A 12,456-nucleotide genomic window follows, 5' to 3' on the forward strand; every position below is an offset into this window, starting at 1 on the left:
TTTAACTGTCTCGTTTACTTTGCTCTTTGCAAGCTTTATTTGTATTCATTTTGGATTAGCTAATTATTTTATGCTTGCTGCTTCTAATCAATATGGTAATGTACAGCTGTGGTGAGACTAACAATTATTTAGCTTCTATGCACATTTCTCAAAGCATTTAACATTAGATGAAAAATTTCCATTCGTAGTAATATTGTTTGGATTTATTGATCTTCAGGTCCAAAGTTTATCCTAACTGACAAGAATATATGTAAATCTGCATATTACTTTGTTTAACAAATGCACAAAATTGTTACCTAGACGGAAGACACTGATTCAGTTATTGTTAATAATCAAAGCAGTAGTTTACTGAAGCATTTTCAATCACCACAATAAACTCCAAAGGAAGTGGATGATAAAATGACCATTAGTGATGATTAATTATTTGAATCAAGTCATGTTAGTACTGAAACTATAAAAAGATCTCCTCGAATTAGTTATGAATCCAGCATATCTACTGCTTTGAAATTCAAATTGTTATCTTGCAATTTGTGTTCCTGTTCCTCTCTGCAAATTTTAGATGTCTGCCACTAAGCAAAAGAAGAAAACACTAATAAAAATACTGGATTATAATGAAATTGAAAGAAGTGGAAATAAATTGTTGAGCCTCTACATCTTTATCAATTTCATTTATATGAAGCCCCATTTATTTAATATAAACAAAGGCTTGCTTGACATCAATCATTAGTGTATGGATGTAACGAACTTCTGAATTGTAAAACTTTTGTTTTTGATAGCTACAAATACACAATTAAAAAATAAATTACCTGCACATAGTCAATCCCTGGGTTATCAATCTCATTAGTAATTGATGACGAATTTAAGTACAACTTTTCTCCAAGACAAAATTTTTTCCACCCTTCTTCATCTTCAGGAGATGGCTATAATGTATAAATGAATTTCAATGAATTTAGAAAAAATATTTCATCATCTTGGAAACACTACTTTTCTACAAAACTGGTGCAAAATCTACTTTAAAACTAAAACAACACTATGAACTTGCAAACATTTGAGACCATTCATCTGTCACTAGATGGCAGCAAGATATTACTGAATAACATCAATTTTTTAGCAACCATTAGACATCACCTGCATTGCCTTATCTCTAAATAACCTATATTTTATATAGTAAACAATGCTGAACATTACACAGAATTGCATTTCAGCATAACACTATATACAGAAGATCTGCCCCCAACTATTGCTTACTCCAAAAGAATGAGAGGGAGGTTTTTGAGAACTGCATTCTCATTTGCATTGTAACCCAAGTTACATAAATGTGCTAGAATTACCAAGGCAAAGCTTTAAATCTGACTTTAATCTCTTTAATCAGTAATGCATGGACAAAAGGCAGGGAAATACTTCAGTTGCAGCAGGGAAGGCACAGAGTGAACTGTAGCCTGGAAAGTAATCCCTGTTACTTCTTGCTGATCTCTGCATTATAGGGAAAAAATGCATAAGTATCTAATTAACTGCTGGGACCTGGACACGATTCAGCTTGTTACATAAGATGTTTTAAGCACATACTCAGTTGAAGAAATTGTGAAATTAATAGGGACATTTTCATTTCCTCTACATTTCTCTGCCCCACTTTCTGATGATTCAATACTTGGGTAAACCAGCATTGATGTCAGTTAATCTTCAATACCTCATCCAAGTGGCTACTCTTCACAAGGAAGCCTAGATGGGGAGGGTAGGTGGCTGGTAAAGGAAGCTATTGCAGCCAGATTTGCAAGCTCATTCACTTCAAATGAGATTTTACAAACGTATGGAAGAAAGGCAATAAAGTGCAAAAATCAAACTGCTGGAAGAACATAGTAGGTCATAAAATATCTGTGGAAGCAAAGGGATTGTCGAAGTTTGGGATCGAGACCCTGCATCAGGGCTCAGAATCTGCAGTCTCTTGTGCCTCCAAAGGCGATAAGGTAATTCTCAAATTAACTATATTTTAAAATTTTTAAAATTATTTTAAAGTGTTTTAGAGACAAATGTTTATATGTTACTTTTTAAACTGAAAAGCAATGAACTACAGATGCTAGAAATCTGAAATAAATGATGGAAATATTCAGGTCTGAAGCAACTGTGGAGAGAAAAAGCGTTAATATTTTAGATTGATGACCTTTCATCAGTTCCAGGATCATCCTATACTATTATGCATAAACATTCTGTTTCTCTTTTCAGATATGGTGCCTGACCTATTGAGTATTTCCAGTGTTTTCTGTTTTAATTTAAACATCTTAACTAGTTATTTTGTTTTTAATAGCATTGAACGTGTTTGAACATCACAGACATTCATCATTGAAAGTATTGGCAGTATTGATAGACAAAGCTGGGGACAAGGCTTTATCACCTCAAAGGTTCTCCTAACATTTTATGGGTGAAACTTATATACACCCACGTGAATGACCAGATTTCATTGTGCAAGACCCTGGTATCAATTGAAGCTTCCCCAATCAAGTCTAGAAGGCACTTGTCCAGGCATTGTGCAAGTGTGGGACAATTCCATATCTCATCAGAGAGCCACTGTCAGCAAAATCCTTGTCAAGGTGATTTGGATCTTTGCTTTATTTTAAAAAAGTGGGTCCTTTTGCTGAAAATCACAACCTCCAAATCCATAAACATCCTTGATAACACGAGTAACAATTCAATTGAAGACATCACCACAAACATGGCTAATGCTTTTCTTCAGCTCATCTATAATGCTACGTACCAGCATCACATTACTGTCCAAAGGCTGTGACTTCCAATGATCTCTGTGTTTGTCTATACTCTGGAAAATAAAGCGAAGAAAATTTAATGTCATTTCCCTAAAACAAGAGCATTATTGTGCTGCAAGAGAAATGATAAATAAAAAATGTAAAATCTGCAAGAATACCAGCAGACTGTAATAAAAATTATATTTCTATTTAGCATTTAGCTAGCACAGAGGTTTGGGGCTACATTTCGCATTCCCTGCTCAATCTGCGGACTTTCACGTTATTGTAGCACTCCATAAATTAGCATAAACTCATCCCAATGTGCATAAATTTTATTTTTGAAATACAAATATCGAAAGCAGATAGTTTTTTTTTAGTACCTTCTTGTGTATATTTTTAAATCCATTAAAACTGTAGATTTTATGCTTAGATAGGTCACTGTTATTTTTATACAATACATAGGTATACCAGGCATTTTGTAATTAGAACTTTATATGTAATGCCATAGGGTTATGGTACTAATCCTAGTATTTGAGTATGTTATTACCAAAAATACTTCTGTGATTAAAAAAATTCAATATTTAAAATAATATTCCCAGTGCATATTTAAAAACATTCACAATCTTATTAATAATAAGTATCTTAAATTCAATATTATATGTGGCTAGAAAATTAATTTGGCTTTCCCTTATAATGTAATTCTAAATGCATTTCACCACTGTGTCCCTGAATAGGTAGTAGAAACAAAGATTTTTACCTGTCGAAGGATCGAAAAATTAGCGACTTGCTGTTGCTGCCATCTGAGACTGGGAGAAAATCCTGCAGGGGCAGGCTGACATCCCGACAGCTAAAATATATAAATTGAATTATGATAAATATCCAAAACATGCAACAAAATGACAGTTTGAATATATCTGTACTTTAAGCTCTGATGAAGATAAAGTAACTCCATTTCTACAGCAACAATAAAAAATGTAGTGGCTGGGTAGGAAATTTATTTCATATAGTGCCGGAACTACTTCCTTTTGAAGTTTTATTAAAAAAATACAAAGAGCAGATTGCTCCTGATATACACCGTTTTAAAGAAAATTATCAGATAATGGAGAAAATATATTACACCCTGCATAGTGCACTTTGATCATCTGTTGAATATTATGCAACCTTCAGAATTTTTTTTATTGCACAGTAGGAAGGCACACAAAAGCAAAGGTAATTTCAATACGATACAAAGGCTATCAAAGGATTAAAAAAAAGATTGCAAGATTAAAAATGTATTCATGATTAAATCACAATTTTGACTGTATTGTTAAACAAAATTTTGACAAATTTACAGTTAAGACCCAATTAATTCACTGGGACTTGCTACAGCTACTTGACCTTGCTCAAGATCATAAGTGCCACTTACCTTTCAACTTTCAATCCAGTTACAGCACTTTTTCAAAGTTCTTTAAAGCTGACGGTGGGTAGTCATTTTGCCCAGCTAAAATGGATACTTATATTACGACATCCACTGTCTTCATATGCTTTCCCCCATTTTGTTTATCTGCTGCCAACTTACAATGCAGGTGGGGTGTTGTTCCCCATCAATGATAATCAGCAATGGTTGACAAATATTGCTGATTGTCTCTGAGTGAGGATGAGAGGACTGGCTATGTATCACATGAAGCTTATCAAAAAGTGTGAATTTTCTTGGGTGCTGAAATTCATAAAGAATGGGTCCCATATTCAGCAGATCATTGGATGTGTGTGAGCTGCGTGCTTCTGAAAGGAAGTGTTGGAGCTCCGAGGACTAGAATTTTTTTTAAAAAATGATGTGTTGCGTTAATTGCATGCATTAACTGTGATTAATTGTCAGTCGCATACAATATTACCACGGCTAACCACATAAATAAACAAAATCATATTAATGTGACACTGAACCCTATAAATTTTGCAACTGCAATTGGAGACAAAATGTGCACTTCATTTAGTGTAATCCCTTTAGCTCACACAGTGATTCAAAATATATTAGACTATTCCCAACTATATTTTCAAGATGTACACACAACAGGAAGCATTCTTTATGTAAGTAACAAGGTAAAGGATACAAGGCCCAACCAAGTTTCAAGGGAAATACCATACACAGATAAACAAGAATTTTGTTGTTCTAAGTAAAAATAATGTACTTATTTTGCAATTTATCTTGTTAGCCACATTCTAAAACACTTTTAAAACAATTGCTTGTTTTTAAGTCAAACCAATGTTAAGCAGAGAATTTGTACAGAGCAAGATCCACAAACAGCAAACGTCCAAATAATCAATTCATTTTGAAGGTTATAGATAGAGTAGAATGTTCACCAGAAGACTAATATTTTAAAGATGAAAAACACTATGATGCTGGAGGAACTCAGCAGGTCAGGCAGCATCCGTGGAGAAAAGCAGGCGGTCAACGGTTTGGGACAGGACCCTTCTTCAGGATTGAAGATAGGAAAAGGGGAAGCCTAATATATAGGAGGGAAAAGCAGACTAGTGATAGGTGGACAAAAGAGCGGAGGCAGGGTGGGCACAAGGTGGTGATAGGTAGATGCAGGTAAGAGATAAGCAATGCGGGGGAGGAGGAGAGAGCAGATCCACCAGGGGATGGGTAAAAGGTAAGAAAGAAGAGGAAAAAAAAGAGGCTAGGAAAGGGAAGAAGAGAAGAAGCATGTGGGTGGAGGGTTGTGGGGAAGGGGGGGGAGGTGAGGATTACCTCAAGTGGGAGAATTCAGTATTCATGCCAGTGGGCTACAAGGTTCCAAGATGGAAAATCAGGAGCTGTTCCTCCAGTTTGCGCTTGGAATTCTCCTGGCAGTGGAGGAGGTCGAGGACTGTCATATCTGTGATAGTGTGGGAGGGGGAGCTGACTGGCAATGGGAAGATGCAGGTCATGGTTATGGATAGAACGCAGGTGTTCTGCGAAATGGTCCCCTAGTCTGCATTTGGTCTCACCAATGTTGAGGAGGCCACTCTTGGAGCACTGAATGCAGTCGATGTTATTAAGGGACCCGCACGTCCCTTTCCCACAAACCCCACCACCCCCCCACCCCCCCCAACCTCACCATGCTTCTTCTCTTCCCTAGCCTCTTTTTTTCTTCCTCTCTCTTCTTACCTTTCACCCATCCCCGGTGGATCTGCTCTCTCCTCCTCCCCTGCACCTGCCTATCACTATCTCTTAGCTGCATCTACCTATCACCACCTTATGCCCACCCCACCTACCCTCTTTTGTCCACCTACCACTGCTCTGCTTTTCCCTCCTATATATTGGGCTTCCCCTTTTCCTATCTTCAATCCTGAAGAACGGTCCTGACCGGAAACATTGACCGCCTGCTTTTCTCTACTGATGCTGCCTGGCCTGTTGAGTTCCTCCAGCATCATCGTGTTTTTCATCTAGATTCCAGAATCTGCAGTCCTTTGTTTCTCTGGATTATTTTTTAACTGTGCCATTTGAGTCGACCATCCCATCCATAAGCATGCATGCCAACTTCAATGCTGCACAAGTTTAACTAAAAACAAAAATATTTCCTAGACCAAATTAAACTAACTCGACTTTGTCTTTAAAATGGAGGTCAATTGCAAAGGTGTAATTTTTCAGTCAAGTGGAGACACAAGAGACTGCAGATGCTGCAAATCTGGAGCAACACACAGAAAGCTGGAGGAACTCAACGGGTCAGGCAGCACCTATGGGGGGAAATGGACAGTTGACTTTTCAGGTCGAGATCCTTCATCAGGACTGGAAAGAGGGGAGATAGTATAAAAAGGCAGGGGGAAGGGTTGGAGTAAGAGCTGGCAGGTGATAGGTAGATCCAGGTGGGGGGGGTGATATGCTGGTGAGGGAGGAGGGAGAGTGGGAATGATGTAAGAAGCTTGGACGTGATAGGTGGAAGTGACAAAGGACTGAGGAAGATGGAATCTGATAGGAGAGGACAGTGAACCATGGGATAAAGGATGTCAGGAGGGGAACTGGTGGGAGGAATGTGTGGGTGATGGGCAGATTGAAAGGACGAGGGAGGGGAAGGTGATGGGGGCCGGTGGGATAAGGGGAAAAAAAGGGGGACAGTCAAATGAAATAACAACCAACTTCAGTAGCATTGACTGATAATATAGAAATAAAGAAGTCAGGAAAATACTGTAGATTTCACTTAATAAAACAGATATTGTACTTACTGAAATATTTACTGTCTGATTACTTTTTAACTTTCTTGGGTCAATTTTTGCCACCACTACTTCAGGACATCTTGATGCTTCAATCCTGAGTGCAAAAATTTAGATACAACTTCTGAATTACAATCCAAAACCGTAAACTGCAAATAAAACAAAACCATCCTGTTACATTTTTCTTATCCACTATTATTTACTTTCAAGCTTTCAGCTAAATATCCAATATCTATATTCAGGTAGTCCACTAACAATCTAACAAAATAAAACCTCAAGAGAACTTGAAACAGATAATTTCTTCCACTTTTTTTGTGTTTTCCTAGATTACTGGTATGCATGATGACGTCTGATCCATCTCCGAGGATGAGAATCAGGGAACTTCTCCATGAGTATGATGTGTAATCTATATTCTAAAACATTTCTGATTATGCTCTAACCTAACTTTGATAAGAATGCTTAAATTGATAAAGACCATTACTTAGACGTATTTACAAACATTATACAAATTTATGGCAAGCGCAAAATGTATTTAATATGGTACAAGGATTTGCTATTAATTAAATATGATAGATAGACTTCCTTTTTCCTTTTAGAGAAATGAACCTAACCTTCCTACCCTCTGATCTCCAATAGTCATGGATCACCTACAAGAAAAAAAAGTCCTCTTTTTCCAGGAATCCACCAATGCCATATGTGGTCGATGAATGGTGCAAGGCAAAAGCACCAATCATCCACCAATGCCATATTTGGTCGATGAATGGTGCAAGGCAAGAGCACCAATCTATTGATGGAAAGCAGATACAATTATACTTTTACACAGCAGTTACATCTCAAATGCACCTGCATACAATGCAAAACATCCACTGCTGGTCTTGCAATTTGACTTTTTTGCACCTTTGGTTACTTCAAATAATTAGTTTTAATTCAGACACTTTTACTTACTGGACTCTTTTTAAATATTCTTGGGGTGTTCTTGGTGGCACACTAGGGTCAAAGTCTTCAGTGGTATCCCAGTCGTCCACAGGCAATTGCCTGGGCATCAGTTCTTCATCAAAATTCATTTCTATCAAAACATTTTGCCACCCAAAAAAGGAAAACTTAACTTCAGAATTGCATTTGATTCACCTAATAGATGTGGAATCAGAAGAAAATTCATACTATGAGAAACAAAGCATTTGAGTAAACATTTTACATTTTATGCTTGTAATGAGAAATTGCAAAACAGGCAAAACCATGAAATATCATCAGTACTTCCAACAGTACATTCTGATGATAGTGCATTTTTGGATTAATTGAATTTAAAAAACTGGAAGAATATACAATTTGCATTTTATGGTAATTTTTTTGATTGGAAAGAATTACATTGTTCCTATCCCGCAGAACAAATCCTTTTGCTTAGGTAGGACTGGATCAATATATTAATAAAGCATTCTTCTCATTTGCAAAACTGAGTTGTGACCAAAGTCCAATGAAGGCTCCTATAGTACTTTACATAAATTACAACAAACATATTTGGAAAGATTGGATTGATTAGAAGGAAGTACTGTCTCCAGTTTAAACTCTAGTATTCTGTGTGCCAGTGAAATTAGCAAAGCTTTGTTTATATCAGTGATTTGTAGAGCAACTTAGATCATAATAAAAATTAATGTCAAAGGTTTCTAACAGACCAGAAACACAAAACTGAAACACAAGTCCTGTACGCTTTTAATAATAAACTGAAATCTTCATCAACCAAGTCCCAATGTCTAGAGATGAACATTAAAGATCCCATAGCACTATTTTTGCCTTTTCTTTTCAGCTAACATTTATATTGTTAACTGGGAAAATGTTGAGAGGTTGAATTTTTTTTAAGCAGTTGCATCTTCTATTATCAGTCATTACCCCCAAAATGGAGGGGGTGAGGGGTGGTGAGTACAAGGCAGTGAGATATACAGATTTAAATACGTACTACAAATTTGTTTTTATGGTTAACCACCTCTTTGCTCTGTGTATTTTTGGTGTGTACAACACAAGTCCTACATCATCCTACACAAGTCACCATGGTAGAAAAGTTGAGACATAAGAGACTGCAGATGCTGGAATCTGGGGAAAAAATAACTTTTAAGAAATGCATTGAAATATTTCAAACTGTTAATCTGGCATGATCAGGACTTTGCTGGTGCCAGACTGGAAGATTTTCTGGACTACTGAAAGTTATTATCATTAATATTCCAACACTTTTAATTCACTTTTTTTAAAAGATGTCATATAGTAGTTTAATAAATTTTCCAGTGAACCCAGTAAATTTAAAGGGAGGCACAAGAGAGGCTGCAGATGCTGTAATCTGGAGCAAAAAACAAACTGCTGGAGGAACTCAGTGGGTCAAGCAACATCTGTAGGGGCAAATGGATAGTTTATGTTTCCAGCTGAGACCCTGCATTAGGACCGATTAAAAGGGATCCTGCATCAGGACTAAATTTAAAGGGAACGCAGGAAACAAGCGACAGGCAAGTTTCAAGGAATCGCAGGAAACAGAACCAGGTGAATTTCATAGTAGGGCAAGAAATAAAACCAGGCAAGTTTCAAGGGTGTGGGGGAAACAGGGTCCTGGTGAGTTTCATGGAAGTGTGGGAACTGGGGTCCCAACTTAGCAAAGGGAGTGCAAGAACTGGGACCTCAAACCCAGAGTGTCCAACGGAGCACAGGAATCAACATCCAATGAGCTGGCTGCCAAAGCATCAAAGATTTCTGAACAATAGCAGATCATGGGAGCTTTGCTGTAAAACAAAAATTCTTTTTCCCTTTATGGGAAAAACTACTGATAATTTCCAGCAAAGAAACAGCATATGGACCTTCCTTTGTGGTTTATTTAAACTGCAAAGAATTGGGATGCTATTTGAACTATTTAGAAGTTCCATTAAGAGATGGTACGTTTGTCACTTCGAAACGTAGTCGGTGAGTTGGGGAAAGAAACAAACAAATTTGTATTCACCCCAAAACCATGGCTATGCTGAAGGAATTAAAGTCCAGACATGGTTGCACTGTAAGAAACAAACCAGCCAACTTCCACAAATAGTCGTGAATCGATAACAAATTTCACCTTGCTGATCGAAGTTGGCCAGAATGCAAGGGATTAATCTTAAATAAATTTCTATTTATAAATCTTTCAAATCAACCCAAGGAGCAGTCAGTTCCGAAGGTGCAGCCTGTCTCAGAACCTGAGTGACTGGCCCGGAGGGGATTTCCTGGCACAGTACAAGGCTGCAGCGTGGACTCCACCGGGACCAGTGAGGAGTCAGGACAGGACGTGGATAATCAACGGAAATTCACCGATAGAGCCGTGTCCGCTGATGCCCGACGCACGTTTGGCTACAACCTGATGCCGGGGAGTCAGCAGGCCAGGCCGCGCCCACACGCAGCCCCGCCACGGGGGGTTCGCGCAGCCTCAGGCGCGGGCTCGGCGGCCGCGCGGGGCATCTAACGGTTCCCACACACGTGTCCGTGCGACACTCACACTCGTCCCTTCCTCAGGCCACCGCGGCGCAGCCTCGCCTCCGGCTCCCACTGGCCCACTGCACGGTCGGGACTACAACACCCAGGAGGCATTGCGTTAAAGTACGCCTGCGCATTGGTATCAGACGTTGAGAGGGCAGCGTCGAGGCAGAAGGGGAAACCATCAGTGTCCGTTGGTGCTGCTGGGTTAGACAAGATCTCTTTATTAGTCACATGTACATTGAAACACACAGTGAAATACATCTTTTTACATAGTGTTGCCACACTTCCAGCGACAACATAGCATGCCCACAACTTCCTAACCCGTACGTTTTTGGAAAGTGAGAGGAAACAGGAGCACCCGGAGGAAACCCACGCAGTCACGGGGAGAACATACAAACTCCTTACAGACAGCGGCTGAAAATGAACCCGGGTCGCTGGCGCTGTAATAGCGTTACACTAACCGCTACACTACCGTGCCTGCCCTGAATTGTCAGTGAATTGGATGTGGAGTAGGAGTCACAGTCCAATTCACAGCATGCAGACTTTACAGTAAAACATATTTCAAAAGGTATGCGTTGGTGGAGGAGATAGATAAATGTTTGAAAGATTGAGAAGTTGACAGTTATGGCACTGAAGACGAGTTGAGGCAAGCATAGATCAGCCATGATCATAACGAATGATGGGGCAGGTTTGTGGAACCTACTCCTGCTATTTTCTTGTGAGTTCTTGTGTGGGAGACAAACTGATCAACCTTGGTAAGTTCGCTTCTTGAGTTAGAAAGGATCTAGTGTATGCAGGTTCTTGCATGTTGCTGTTCACTTAGACAAATAACAACCATAAATCTACTGAAGAAATATCAAAGGTACTCAACTAACAGTAGTAGCAGGAACAATAATGTATCAAATAGCTACCATGTTCATTGCATGCCATTATTACCGCTCTTCCTGGAAATCCGTATTTTCTATTACCTCACTTAGTTACTACCCTACTACTCCCTCAAACAGCAACATGCCAAATATGTTGAGTACAATGTCCATCTGACCAATGTAGTGTCCTTTTTTTGTTGCTATCCATTGATAGAACTAACAAGAATAGAGTAACTAAACCAGTGGTGCACAACATTTTTTGGAGGAGAGGCCAGATTTACAAAGTGGCACTTTCAAAAGCCACTCACAGGAAACTATACTTAATTTTAAAAGTACATAACTGAATAGTGATATATTGTAGTCATTTTTGAAGATCCAAATGCTTTAATTCTCACTGCTCCAGTCACCACATCTCCAGTGCTCCTTTTCTTCTATAAATTATTTATCTGAAATTTTGGCTTAGTTCTTCTACCAGAGTAGCCTGACATGCCAGGCCTTTCCTACAGCTCTGCATCATACAGCTTTAAAGTTCGTATTTTTGTGTTTTCTTTCTCTAAATCCCCTCATTAACTTATCAACAGGATAGCTTCAACAATTTACCCCTAGAGCAACCCCTGCTTCACCCTATCAGAAATGTTCACATTGTCCTATCCATCCCCACCCTTCTCTCTCTGCAACTTAATACTAACCTGTTTTCTCTCTTTCCTGGTTCTGTTGAAGGGTCTTTGAGATGAAACATTAACTCTGTTTCTGCCACCCTCATAACAGCTTAATTTGAGAGGCCGGTGTCACCAGCATCGAGCTTCTGATCACACTCAGCAGGCCCCATCGTCCATATGCCCGATACCAGGCACTTGAAGCTCCTCCATGGCAAGAAATTTCCTGGATGTTAAAGAAAATGTTTCAAGGATGTTTCCCAAATCTCTTTGATAAATTATAACATCCTCACCCACCGAACCTATCAAGCAGCACCTGCTCTCCCTGTGGCAGAACTTGCAGATCCTGCGTAGGACTCTTTGGCCAATTGATAGTCCATGAAGCAGCAGCAGAAGCAATTCATCCTTGAGGGACTGCTTAGAAGAGAAAAGCCTGTAATGACACCATCATTGCAGGCCAAGCTGGACCTGCATTCTTGACACTACAGATCTGTAAATGAATGTGATAAATTTTCCATAAATAATTTGTATTAGGTACTTGTTCTGCTCTTT

General features: G+C 38.8%; 1 protein-coding gene across 8 annotated transcripts in view; it reads right to left on the reverse strand.

The window, feature by feature from the left end:
* The window catches only part of gemin2 (gem (nuclear organelle) associated protein 2), a 31,343-nt gene extending 20,840 nt beyond the window's left edge, over positions 1-10,503 (reverse strand). The window contains exons 1-7 of one of the 8 annotated variants that reach the window (XM_052026869.1): positions 10,218-10,318; positions 8,857-8,990; positions 7,851-8,033; positions 6,918-7,002; positions 3,493-3,582; positions 2,750-2,809; positions 807-920 (exon numbers count right to left, since the gene is read on the reverse strand). In XM_052026869.1, the coding sequence (XP_051882829.1) occupies positions 807-920; positions 2,750-2,809; positions 3,493-3,582; positions 6,918-7,002; positions 7,851-7,969 (468 nt within the window). In that variant the 5' untranslated portion in view covers positions 7,970-8,033; positions 8,857-8,990; positions 10,218-10,318. Of the gene's footprint in view, positions 1-806; positions 921-2,749; positions 2,810-3,492; positions 3,583-6,917; positions 7,003-7,850; positions 8,034-8,856; positions 8,991-9,987; positions 10,157-10,217 lie in introns of those variants that run through there. The other 7 variants (XM_052026851.1, XM_052026886.1, XM_052026860.1 and 4 more) reach the window with 7 other exon arrangements.
* Positions 10,504-12,456: the final 1,953 nt, after the last annotated feature.

This window comes from Pristis pectinata, chromosome 1 (genome assembly GCF_009764475.1).
Source record: "Pristis pectinata isolate sPriPec2 chromosome 1, sPriPec2.1.pri, whole genome shotgun sequence".
Taxonomy (NCBI): domain Eukaryota; kingdom Metazoa; phylum Chordata; class Chondrichthyes; order Rhinopristiformes; family Pristidae; genus Pristis; species Pristis pectinata.